The sequence below is a fragment of the Aricia agestis genome, chromosome 21 (assembly GCF_905147365.1).
Source record: "Aricia agestis chromosome 21, ilAriAges1.1, whole genome shotgun sequence".
NCBI lineage: Eukaryota > Metazoa > Arthropoda > Insecta > Lepidoptera > Lycaenidae > Aricia > Aricia agestis.
In genome coordinates this window covers 4,900,019-4,913,613 of record NC_056426.1, presented here as the reverse complement: position 1 = coordinate 4,913,613, position 13,595 = coordinate 4,900,019, and the positions used below count along the sequence as shown (strand labels likewise).

Here is a 13,595-nt window from a genome sequence, read left to right as displayed (position 1 = left end):
CCAACACTACAGACATAAAATAAAGTGGATTGAAAAGTGCGAAATGGGAATGAAAATAGAAGAATCTAAAGAGTAAATGAGAAAGGAAGACAATTTTTTTACTTGCAAGTAACATTTACTGTGGCAATGTAAACTTATTATGGCTTGCCATAGAGTCTAGAATCTATACGACAACACTTAGGTAACACCTACTAAACGTCATAGGAAACTAAGCCTAAAGAACATCAGCTTCAAACCTCTGAGAGGACAATTTCATGCAATCATGCTACGTACAGTGCGTGCAGGCATCATGCATAGCGTGGCTTACCTCATCACACTGCGACACGTACACAGACCTGCCCGGCGACTCTCGCGTCTATGACCATCGAGATTAGAGCGAGTTTCCAATACATTTGCTTTTTAAAAAAATGCTTTTTTTTTTGCAAACAGTTCAAGGTCAAGTTATAGGAAATATAACCCAAATACGTTGATGTAAAGTTCATTTTTGTACAATGGCAACTTTACTTTGTCTCCAGTATCCCGATTCAAAAAAAAATTATGCGACATTAAGCTTCGCCCCTTGTTCGATCCAGTCCATTTCCTATTCTACTAAATGGTATCCCCATAAGAGACTTTATTGATGTTTTATAGGAAACGCACTGAATCAAACAAGAAACGAAGCTGCATCAAAGTTTCCTAAAATAAGTTTCTAAGTAATATGCCGTAGTGGCATACACATCGCTAAGTGTCATGGCGCGTGCGATGCATTTTGTCGTATCCCATACATTTTTGACAACTAACTTCGCTATCAAAACTGGTGAATTATAGACTAGGTGTCTTAAATTATCTAAGTAGACCATAGACACTAGTATCGCCATCTCGCTCTAACCTCCACGGCCGCTATAGTGCATTGTGCATACATACCATCGCATGTGGTGTAACACGGACGGACACACTGTTAATTCACAAGTGACTGCTAACTTACACTAAGAACAATTAGCACAGATTATGACGATGGTTCACAAATAGATAATGAGCATAGATTATTATATTTTAATAAAGGGCACATCTAGGCATATAGTGTCTTGACCTTAACTATTTTTAGGGTTGCTTAAGGGTCAATTCAGACCGCAACGCGACGCGTAGATGCATATTTTCTAAATTTATATTGAATTGACAGACGATTGCGTGAGACGTCATGCAATACTAGAAATACGTTCACGAGTCGCGTTGCGGTCTGAATTGACCATTAGACTCACATTATGTACGCAAAGACTTTTATAATGTCACTCTGTCATCACTTTGTTAAAATTGTACTGTTTTCTGTGTTCAACTATATTAGTTAACTATAAGCCGCGTACCGACCAAGCGAGCAGCCTCGCGCGGCATCCTCGCGAAGCAGTTGCTGGGTCGGCGGTCGACGTGCCTAGTGAGCGCGGCAAACGTACCGAGGCGCCTTTGAGCATCGACAAAAATGCGTTTCCCTCGGGCGAGGCACGTCCTGACCGACCGAGCAACTGCCTCGCGAGGCTGCTCGCTTGGTCAGTACACGGCTATAGACTAAAATACCATATTTTTGAAAACATCATTCATTTACTTATTTTTTACACAAGGTCAACTTATGACAAAAATATCATCGTTTAACAAATCTGTGCTAATTATTGTATACTTAAATAATCTTATATGATAAAATGTGCGAGTGTCATAGAACCTACTCCTTTAGCTATAAAAATACACACTGGATAGAAAGGTGGTTGATGAAAGTCTGTCAAGAAAGTAAAGAAATTAAAAAGTAGCAACATCGTAGTGTTGCAACCTTTCAAATAAATTTAAGAAAAAAGGGATGACACTACGATGTTGCCACTTTTTAATTTCTTCACTTTCTTGACAGACTATAATGTTCTATCCTTGTCTATCATGGGAAATTTCTAAGATGTAAGGAGAAAAGATTGTGTAAGTTATCCAATGTGTATTTTCAGTAAGAGAGTTGGTGTTTTGGTGTTTGGTGAAAGTTGCGTTTTTATTTAATTAGAACGAAACAAGTTACGAGTGATTTTTATCATGACAGAAATGACGATTTATTTGTTACCCCGAAATGACGAAATGTAAAAATTTGAGTCAAAGGTATGAATTTTGAAATAGAATCATGAACGAAAAATTGTTATACATAATTTTGAACGATTAATATTTGAATTATATTTCGGTGATAGGAGGTACTGAGTATTTGAAACATTTTAGAAAAGAAACAAAAAGTAGAAAAGTACAAATACCATCAGAACTATTTATTCATCTATGTTATTTGGTAGGGTTTTATCAAGTCAAAGTTAGTCGTGATATTATGTCGGTTGGGCTTCCAAACACAACCCGACCAAATCACGTAGGTTCGTCATCTTCCTATGAATCAATTTCTCTGATAGTATATTTCGAATAAAATAAGTCCTAACTATTTTGGGAGCATTTTTGTCGAGTATTATCATGTAGGTGTATGTAACAAGTAAAGTGTAAACTGTAAAATGTAAAAATTTATGTACATTTTAAAAATAAGAATTCGGTAATAAATTAAACAAGTGTTCACGATTTCCGTTCGACTCAGATTCGGAAACTTTACCGTGCTATCATTGGTCAATGCCTAGCGAGGCGAGTGTTTATTGGATGTCGCGTAATTTTGTATTCCAAGTCGAATTGCGTATTGTGAATCAGGGGTGAGCCAAGATCTTTTCTTTATCGCTTCTTTATAGACTCGCCGATCAAAATGTATGGAATTGACATAAGACGAGTCGAACTTCAACGTCATATTAACGAACGCTTGTGTCAATTCCGTACATTTTTGTGATTCTATAACGAAGCGATAACGAAAAAATCTTGCCTAAATGGCCAGGGCTAAGAAATTCTAATAGCTCACCTCCGCTGGGGCCCGCAGTAGATTCCTCAGCGTCCAGGCGAGGTGGGGCAACAGTTTCGCCCGGGGCCCCGGCGACGAACCCAGGGGGCCCCTCGCTAGTTCCAGCAACGCGTGCAGGCGTTGGTTTGACAGCCTTCCTCGGGGCAACGCTTCGAGCGCTAGTACTGTATATTCACTGAAATGAAATTTAGGTAGTATTGTAAGTATTGTTATATAAATTAAGTCATAAGTGGACTTTCGTAGTTTCGTCAGGTTCCACCACTCAAAACCAACCAACCATTTTTTGAACTTTATTCACTAAACAAAAAGATGCAGATTGATTTAACAGACTTCAATGAAACTTGTATGACGTCGCTATTAATAAGTGTAATGACGATTCGTTAAGATCTGTCAATTATAGTCCGCGCAATCCACAAAGACGCGCCCCACTACTTCTCCTAATCGTTTATAGTATATAAAAAAGTGGTGGGGCGCGTCTTCGTGGATTGCACGGTCTATAGAAGTGAATCTTTTTGTGTAGTTAATGGATCTCGCGGCATCTACGCGAACGTTGCAGTAGGAACTGACAATAAGGGTCAATTCAGACCACAACGCGATGCGTAGATGCATTTCTAAATTTGTACTGATTTGACAGATTTGCAAGGCGTCTCACGCAATTGAAATTTGTCAAATCCATACAAAAGAAAGGCGTGTACGCGTCGCGATGCAGTCTGAATTGACTCTGAGTCTCACTCAATACCTTATAATATAATTCGATTGTTTTTAATACACGAATAACGAATGAATACCTCAACTCAGTGTCCGGATATATCTTGATCATGTGCGGCATGGCGTGCGGTAGATATTTCAGCGCGGAGCCCTGACATGTTAGCGCGTGGTCGCCGCACCGCATCAGCCAGACTAGCGCTTCTAGAAGACGCTGTGAAGTAGAATATAGTGATTGTATAATCTAAAAGCAACATGTTTTGTTATTTTTAATAACCTGAAATTAGCAGAATTAGAGAGTGGCGTATATTTGCGTACTCACGCATGTAATTTTGCGTACAGACGTCAATACACATTTAACGTCAACACGCAAGACTAAGCGAGATGCAGTATGTATCTCGCCGTCTCATTGTCATAGTCCTCTGCAAAGATGAGCACGAACTACACACATGCACTGTTTTTGCCCCGCCCTATGCACTATGATCACATGATCTGTAGCAACACTGTACCTTAAGCTGCGGGCAGTAGTGCGGCAGATTAGGCCCCGCCCCCTGATCACGTGGTCTGTAGCAACACTGTACCTTCAGCTGCGGGCAGTAGTGCGGCAGGTCCGGCGGCGCGGGCTGAGCGCCGAGCGCCGCGCGCAGCTGTCTCGACCGCACCAGCAGTCGCACCAGACTCTCCAGACACTTCATGCACTGCAGCAGCCGCTTAGGCCCCGCCTCCCCCGCTTCCGCCGAGCTTATCGTCCACACCATGATCGATATTAGTTTCCTGTAAGTAATATTGACATAAGTAACAAAAGAGACCGACTTGAAATATTATTTCGTTATAATAGGACCTTCGGTGAAGTACTCTATTTCCAACTGAAAAAGAATCATCAAAATCGGTCCTTATATGACGAAGTTAATGATGATCAGACAAAAAAACATATATACGGTCGAATTGAGAAATATCCTCCCTTCTTGGTTAAAATTATTGAAGTTGGATTAGGTAATAAGTTCGTGATTATCGTACGCGACTGAAAAACCACGTAAAGTAAATTACAAATATTTTAATGCAATTTAAGTTAACTTTATATAACTTACTCATAAGCCAGAGCGTCACAGAAGCTCTGGTCTATATACACGTGTAACACCGGTTGGAAATGTTGGTATTTGTGATCGGCGACAAGAGATAGAACCAGCAGAAGACAGTCCAATACTAGGACTGCGTAACTCTCTTCTGTATAGTCTTCTTGATCTTCGTCCACCTGTAGATGTCATAAACGTATTAACATGTAAAATAGAACGCAATTTTAGATCGTATTATTATGGCATTAAGTTGAAAATTATGTGTGTAAAATAATTAGCATGTTGTGAAAGTAACGCGTACACCATTTTAGAGCGTATTATGTTTGTCATAAGGAGGGTTTTTCGTCCATAAACACACTGTGCTAGCTTATAGTTGGGCACATGTAACAACCGCGGTGTAAGCCATATCAAAACCTATTACGTATACAATAAGGTGGTATTTTACCTGCGTCAATATACAGAACAGCGCGTCTAATATGTCTTGTAAGAACTTGACTAGCTCGTCGTTTGGTACTCGCAGCAGCCGCCGCAGCGCCGCACGTAGCGTTCCCTCCGAGTGATGCGTACTCCATTTTAGTACGCCGAGGATTTCCTCTGTAATTTTTTAATTAATATTTCTTAGAAAACGCAGTAAATATCTTTCTAGTTTCTACATTTTGTTTTTCAAGTTTATTTGTACAGTTAATTCAAGTAACGATTCAGTATTTTATGATAACTTACTAAAGAGGCAAAATACTTTTCATGTGCACGCAATTGCGTATATATGCACGTAAAAGACGTTCGGAAAATTCAAAATAAAAAGGTTCAAAATCTAGTTAAAACAGACAAGTTTATGGACAAATTCCTAAATCTTCTGTAACCACATAGCCTAGCTCAAGTTATAAAAACATCAGCCTCTCACCTCTCTGAGTCAACTTAGTCGAGCAGAGCTTTGTCTCGACCGTCAGAGTGTCTCTCGGTATCAGCGCTAGCGGCCCTCGAGTCAGCCCCTTATCAGCGCCGGCCGGTAGCTTGTCACGGTGCGACCACAGACCGAGACACGCGGCGCTCGCTTCTGTCTCTATCTCCTCTGTGGTCGCGGTCGAACTGGTCTTCTTGTATTCGATCTAAGACAACAGAGAAAGATAAGTTGTAATGTTTTCGTTTTTGTTCTACTTAATTAGTAAGTTTTGGGTCAGTTACCAGTTACCACTGCAACATTACGCGTAGATGCATTTTTAAATTTGTATGGATTTGACAGATTTGCAGACAACATCATTTATACGTGGGAGAGCCATGCTTCTGCACGAACGGGCCGGCTCGACCGGAGAAACACCACGTTCTCACAGAAAACCGGCGTGAAACAGCGCTTGCGCTGTGTTTCGCCGAGTGAGTGAGTTTACCGGAGGCCCAATCCCCTAACCTATTTTCCCCTCCCTACCCTCCTCTATTCCCTTCCCTTCCCTATCCTCCCCTATTACCCTATTCCCTCTTAAAAAGCCGGCAACGCACCTGCAGCTCTTCTGATACTGCGAGTGTCCATGGGCGACGGAAGTTGCTTTCCATCAGGTGACCCGTTTGCTCATTTGCCCCCTTATTTCATAAAAAAAAAACATCAAAAAGACTTCAGTAGTTACCTTATACACGGCCAAATTATGCGCCTTATCCGGCGTAGTGGTGCCCTCTCGCTGCATCAGCGGTAAGTAAGCCAGGGCGAAGTGTTTCTCAGCTCTATCCTTAGCCTCGTTGGAGCTGCGGTGACGTAGGAAGAATACTATGTGGTCTTCTTTAAACTCTTCTATGTTTAGACAGACCTGTAAAGAGATAAATTGATATGTATAAGAATAAGAGACGCAAAGTTCTATGAAATGCATGGTTGTTTTAGTTAGAACATTAAAGAAGGTACTATAAATAATGATCTTAGTTACACACGATATTTCGAATAACATTCGAATTAGTGTTTAAATCTTGATACCAGCGGGCAGCGGGGCGGGAGCGGCGGCGGCGCGTTCCAACGTTTACATTATATGGACCGGTTCTCGAAAACAGCGACGCGGCGAGCAGCGCGCGGCGTACTAGACGGAATATCCATATAAATCTATACATTGAAACGCGCCGCTCCCGCCCTGCTGGCCGCTGTTTTCGAGACTGAACCCTTATTCATTTTTATGCCAACCCATTCTTAACATATTTTTTTTACACACGAAATTCGTCATAAAATAATTTATTCTGTTTAATTCTATTATCAGCTTGGTGAAGGTAGTTTAGATCTTCTACCATATTATAATATCTACAAAAATTATAAAAATACATATTTTAAATCAAGCCTTACTCATCATAATAACATTATTTTACCTTGAAAACCTCCTGCCAGCGTGGTCTGTCGTCGTGGTAATACACTATAGACGTATACTCGTTGACTAGAGGCATACCCGCTCCGCGCGATATCACACCCTGAAAAATAAAAAAAAGCTTGTCAAGTGAAACGATGCAAGGGCCGAAAATATAACCGGGACCAACCATTCTTGACGTCAAGGGCACTGGCCAATACAGTCAGGTATATTTTGGAACTCATGTTATACGAAATGGTTTCTTATTTTGCTGCTTACCATACTAATTGTTGTAAGTACTGAGCTTATACTAATTACCGGTATAATCTTGCCGTTTTTGTCCACAACTCGCGCGACCAGCTCAATATTCCTGTCCGAGGACTTCCCCCCTCTGCTGAAGGCGCCGCTGACCAGCGTCACGTACAGGTCGTTGCGCGCGTCGCCCGGTAGGATCACTTCGGGGAATCCCATTTTGCGCGCGACGGCGGTTGGTCGCGCGACGAGATGGGCGTTCTCTTGCTGGATCTGAAAAAAATATATATAACGAGTTACGACGATAACACTGCACTGCAGTTTGATTTCTAATAATATCTCCGACACCGATTGGGTCTGATTTTATATAGTGCAATCAAAGTCGCACAAAATTGCCCCTAGCGTCATTTTCTGTAAATAAATTATTTTTTTTCCGGCGTCTCGGTACTTACTTACGTACGTGATACTTGGACTTGCATTTTGGACCAACACAGGATTTCCAAGATATAGGATTGGACGTATTCAATGATTTTTAAAGAAACGTTAGGCTTTATTGGAAAATGACATCATTTACTTTATTTTATAACTTCAGAATTCATTGACGTAGCAAAGTACTGAGTAAAAACACCAAAATATCTGAATACTTTCCATTCTTACCTGTTTCATATCACCTTCCACTAGTTGTATATCCAGCCATAGTCCTTGCGTCTGCTTCTGATCTTTCGGGTCTCTATTTGCTATCACCTTTTTCAGTAACGAGTCCATGTTTTCTTTTTCGCATCTAAAATAATGAAGTCAGGAATTAGAAAATATTGCGAGTAACTTAAATTTTTGCTTGACAGGTACTTTGAATATTGTGTCAGATGATGCTCTTTGCGTACGCGTCGCAATTATTGCGTACTTATGTGCGTTTATTTTGCGTGCACGGGTGCAACACATACGTATTGACATATGTATGCGGCTCTATATCGACTAGTTTGTACAGACGACTTACTTATACAGTGTTCTTTGTCCGATGGGTTAGATAAGTGACTTGACGGACTTGGACTATGACGTTTATAATAATAATAATAATAATATCTATGGACGCTTCACACCACGTCAGTCTGGCCCCGCGCTAAGTACCTAAAGGACTTGTGTTACAGGTACCAGACAACGGAAATATATTTAATACTTTTATACTATACATATTATGTTTAAGATTTTTATTATATCATACATATATTTAATACACATCCAGACCCGGGAATTTTTTTCCGTCTTTTGTTCCGTCGGCGGGATTCGAACCCGCGACCCCTGGCTTGAGCTACCAGCGCGCTCACCACTGAGCCACAGGGGTCGTCGGTTTGTAAGCAGTGTTAATCTTTTTATTAGTAAGTCGGGAAGTATACAACAATTATTTCTTACTAATTGTAAAGTTACTCAATACATTCACAATGCTTTGTCTTTGTTTTTGAATCTTCTTTTCAAACGTAACAAATACGGACGACATATTGAAATGATTAGTAAGAGCGGAAGAATAAGATACTAACGGGTAGAACGGTAGCTGTATCTCCTTAGTATCGTGTCCTGGTGACAGTGTCACTTCAGTGACAGCTACGCCACACGGCCGTCGTATCGCACCGAGTAGATTCGCCGAACCCGTAGAACACATCGAACTGCGTCTGAAAATTATCAACCTGACACATCATGTAAATTTATTAGTGCATGCATAATACAGATACATAATAGCATAAATAGTAAGGCTTGTCTAACTTAAAATGACGCGCCCCTCCCTCGCATTCTTTTAATTTTTTCATTTATATCAACTAGTGAATTGGTGGGGCGCGTCATTTTAAATTAGACAAGCTCTAACATATTTTTAATTGAACATAAAAGAAAGAGGTAATTTAGAAGGTGGCTCAAACAATTATTTGTACAGTAATAAAGGAGTAAATTATCCACTATAGGAGTAAATTAATCATGCTTGATTTTGACTTGTTCTAAATGTTTTTCGGGGAGCAAAAAAAATTAAAGCAGACGGGCAGGCAAGTTGGGCGTTAAGAGCAGGAAAAACACAGACTATATAAAAATATTTACCTGTGATCTATATTCTGTGGCTCCATCGTCCCAAGCCTTACGACATGACAGACAAGGAAAATTTTCTTTGTTATATCACTTGACAGATCCTAAAAATAAACAATATAACATTACTTTATTTATATTTTACTGCAAGACGCAAACTAAAGATTGGGAAAGCCATGCTTCGGCACGAACGGGCCGGCTCGACTGGAGAAATACCACGGGCTAACAGAAAACCGACGTGAAACAGCGCTTGCGCTGTGTTTCGCCGAGTGAGTGAGTTTACCGGAGGCCCAATCCCCTCCCCTATTTCCTTCCCTACCCTCCCCTACTCCCTTCCCAACCCTTCCCTATTACCCTATTAAAATGCCGGTAACGCACCTTCTGATGCTGCGAGTGTCCATGGGCGACGGAAGTTGCTTTCCATCAGGTGACCCGTTTGCTCGTTTGTCCCCTTATTTTATATTAAAAAAAAAGTTGTATGCAGCTTTAATAACTTTTACCGGTAAATAATCAAAATCGGACAGTTTTTCACCTGACCGAACACTACTGTGTTATAGGATATTAAAAATGTCCAACATTATGCGAAAATTTTTCTAATGTAGGACATTTTTGCATCTTGTAGGACACTTATTCAACTCTTAAGAACCTTATACTAACATAAAAAAAACATTTTTCTAACTTTAATGATATTTTCTCAATCTACCGAACATTTTCGCGTCACGTAAAACGTTTCTGCATCACGTAGGTCATTTTCGAATTTCGTAGGACATTTCTACACCTCGTAGGACACTTGACCAACTTTCAACTCACCGTGAACACGAACGTCGGTCTCATATGCAGATCCACGGCCGCCAAATGTGGTGGGGGCCATCGCAGCAATACGCTTTCGGTCAGTTTGTTCCCGCTCGAGTCATGTAAGGCTAGCGACAGTTCTGACGTGACTGACACTCGGCATACGAAGTTGGTCACTTTCCCGACTACGGTGTAGGTACGGGCGGTGGGCGTCTGACTTATCGGTCTACTGGGGGTTGTCTCCTGAAATACACAGACGGACATAAAAATATTTTCACTTTAATAATCGCTATCATGCTCAACAGTTTCAGCGAGTTTTGAAGGACATCAACAGCTCTGAGATCACGTTAAGATTTTGGAACGAAGTTCCTTATCGCGCGTTGCGCAAGGGGGCCAGACGAAAAGTTGTAACGACACGCGAACTCGCATTGAACAGTGTTGTGTAGCTGCGATTTTTTTGTTGAGTGTGTATACACTCAACAAAAAAATCGCAGCTATGTACAAAAAACCTGTATAGGTTTTTTGTACATAAGGAACAACTTCGTTCCATCCGGGTGTCCCTTGAAACTCTCAATTTTTTTCTCCCCAACGAAAAAAATATACTTAAGTTTAATATGTCTGTGTGAGTGTGTCTATCCGTGGCGTTGTAGCATCTAAACGGATGGACCGATTTTGATCTGGTTTTTTAAGCTATTGCATAGATTTTATCGCGGGCTTTGAGGGCGGCAACCGAATCGTCTAAAGTCGTTTTAGTTCAGCAGACTTCGGCACGGTGTTAGTGTGCGTGCGACGTATGCGAATTAGAATTGCATAAGTTGATAAGAAATGCTATGCAATAGTAATGCCGTGGCAGTCACCGAGTGCTAAACGTATTTTAAGTAGGGCTACTACGAAATTGTTTTGAGACTCAAACAATCGGATGTGAATGCCGCGTCCTGCTCTAACAACGTCATTTCACGTTTGTTAGAGCAGGACGCGGCATTCTCGTACGATTGTTTGAGTCTCGAAACGGTTTCGTGATACGGCCCCTGGTTTGAAAGCTGATATGATCGAGACAAATTAGCAGTGTAGTTCATCATCAAAATACTGGAGCTCACCATATTCTTATCGATCCTGGAATTCGCCTCATCATGTAGACCATTCAGCTTGAAGGTGGAGGTGATGAGGGGATCCACGAGTTGACCGTTCACCGTCCTGATGGCCAGCTCCATGCCTAGCGATCTGGAAATTACGAGTTTCATTAAAACTTATATTTTTAATTGGTTGGATTTATATTTAGAGAATAATAATGTAAAAAGAGATACATAAAAGAGATACATTACGTATAATGTTTGCACTTCAGGCATGACAATAGGGATGATGACAAGGTCAAAGATTAACGAATTTTGTTAATAAAATAAAGTAATCACGGTAAAAAATAAGTGTTCCCAAAATTTCAGCTTGATAGCATTTGTATTATTTTTTTGTTATGCGCCTTGAAAGTTGGATATTCAAGTCGAATTTTTCAATAAAATTTCTTAATATTTGTATACCATTCGATAACTTATGCAATTAAAAGCAACTTTCGTTATCAAACAACTTTCATAAACGCAATATTCAATATACCTATCGAACAAAGTTCTCCCCCGATGCGTACAAACTACGAAAGAGTGACGTCATACTTTTGTAGCACTTTGTATGGAGCGTTTCGGGCAGGTTTATTTTATAAGATGTTCGAATTGTCATATCTTGGTGAATTTTTAAGCTATCAGAGTTAATCTTTCAGCAATGTTTCTATTTTTAAGGGTCTTTCAATTACCAATAAGAAAAAAAAAATAGTCATCGTGCCTATTGACAAGGTATATCGAGGCAAAAAGTGTCGACAAAAGGCAAAGGTGGTGACAACTGAGGCGTTCTTTAGGGCCATTTTGCAGTTGAGGTTCCTTCCAGATTGAGGTCCCTTCACGAGCATTATAATTTATACCTGTACGTGTGTACGTACTCCAGTGTATGATTGAGCTTACAAAAATATCATTTTGCCATCTCTTTACCACTCTGTCTGTCGTACCCATTCGTATCTCTACCACTCTGTGTGTCGTATAATATAGCAATTAACATTAAGCAGCTGTCACTCTTACCTGTTCCCCTTGTCAATAGTGAATATAGCGGTTCTGGCGACACGTCGTAGCTCGTCTTGCGGTATAGCGCTGGACGCGGCCTGCGCGCGAAGCGCTAGCAGCGCTCGCATGCTCAGCTCCATGAAAGTGAAGCGGTCGTCGTTTGTCTGAAATTGAGACGAAAGATATATTGTAAAATAATGACAGCTAAACTGAGGATTAAGAGGGCGATTAACCCAAAAAATCAAACATCGTCCTTCTCTCTTCACACTCACGCCCGTCTTTCATATTATGCCAGGTGAAAAAGGACGACGCGGATTCATCGCCGAATTAGTTTTTCACAATAACTCGATAAATATACATTTTAAAAATCCGCTAGGTCGGTTTCTCAACGATGGAATTTTACACAATGTGTTAAAATATTAACGTAGTTCAATGCATGGTTAGGGCAATATATGAAAAATTCGTGATTAGATGTATCTTTGTGATTTTTTCTATCGAGAAAATTTTAAGATATCGTGTTTTTGCTCAAATTGAATTCTTGGAAATATAAATATAATATGATCCTGTTGATAGGAATTATTCTGCACTATAACCAACACAAGTTTAAAAAGCATGAAATAAAATAAAATTAATAAATATATTAAATTAAAAAAAAAAACCCCCGCCAAACAACTTTAAAAAGTAATGAAATAATATATTATACTGACTTTAAGTTTAAATAATTCCTAAGTGTAAAGTGATATTTTAGTCCATAATTGTTGTCACGGTGTGTCGGGGGACCGCCAACAGTGTCTTTTACATTATGTATCGCCATTTCACTGATTGTCTCCTTTTGGTTCGCTGAAAACTGACCCTTAAACTATAATATTAATTGTTATGTGAAATCAAACGTCTACATTAGCGGTCCCCCGACACACCTTGACAACAATTATGGACTAAAATATCACTTTACACTTAGGAATTATTTAAACTTAATGTCAGTAAAATATATTATTTCATTACTTTTTAAAGTTGTTTGGCGGGGTATTTTTTTAAATTTAATATTTATTAATTTAATTTTATTTCATGCTTTTTAAACTTGTGTTGGTTATAGTGCAGAATAATTCCTATCAACAGGATCATATTATATCCCAATGAATACCATCTAGGAATGTCCTTTTAGATGAGTCCGTCAATATGAGTGCAAACATGAAACCTCCACTTTGGGTTCATATGGAGCTCGGCTCCTATAGAATCCAGGTAATGCTGCAGCAGCAGCATGCAAAAATTTATTGGTTATCTACGTCTTACTAGTTGTCGCAGTTAAAATGAGCCCAAACACGAAACCATTGCTCTAAGTTGGTGAGGAGTTGGGTATCCTGTTGATTACCAGGTGATGCTGCAGCACCAGGTCAACTTTCCATTAACATGTAAATGTCAC

General features: G+C 39.9%; 1 protein-coding gene across 5 annotated transcripts in view; it reads right to left on the bottom strand.

Moving 5' to 3' along the window:
* Positions 1–13,595, bottom strand: part of LOC121737845 (dedicator of cytokinesis protein 1) — a 51,942-nt gene that overhangs the window by 24,033 nt on the left and 14,314 nt on the right. For 2 of the 5 annotated variants that reach the window (XM_042129573.1, XM_042129576.1), the window contains exons 4-18: positions 12,194–12,339; positions 11,174–11,297; positions 10,095–10,319; positions 9,300–9,388; positions 8,753–8,899; positions 7,878–8,001; positions 7,287–7,493; positions 6,994–7,092; positions 6,276–6,452; positions 5,561–5,765; positions 5,105–5,253; positions 4,675–4,838; positions 4,168–4,360; positions 3,670–3,800; positions 2,882–3,056 (exon numbers count right to left, since the gene is read on the bottom strand). In XM_042129573.1, the coding sequence (XP_041985507.1) occupies positions 2,882–3,056; positions 3,670–3,800; positions 4,168–4,360; positions 4,675–4,838; positions 5,105–5,253; positions 5,561–5,765; positions 6,276–6,452; positions 6,994–7,092; positions 7,287–7,493; positions 7,878–8,001; positions 8,753–8,899; positions 9,300–9,388; positions 10,095–10,319; positions 11,174–11,297; positions 12,194–12,339 (2,355 nt within the window). Of the gene's footprint in view, positions 1–2,881; positions 3,057–3,669; positions 3,801–4,167; positions 4,361–4,674; positions 4,839–5,104; positions 5,254–5,560; positions 5,766–6,275; positions 6,453–6,993; positions 7,093–7,286; positions 7,494–7,877; positions 8,002–8,752; positions 8,900–9,299; positions 9,389–10,094; positions 10,320–11,173; positions 11,298–12,193; positions 12,340–13,595 lie in introns of those variants that run through there. The other 3 variants (XM_042129574.1, XM_042129575.1, XM_042129577.1) reach the window with 3 other exon arrangements.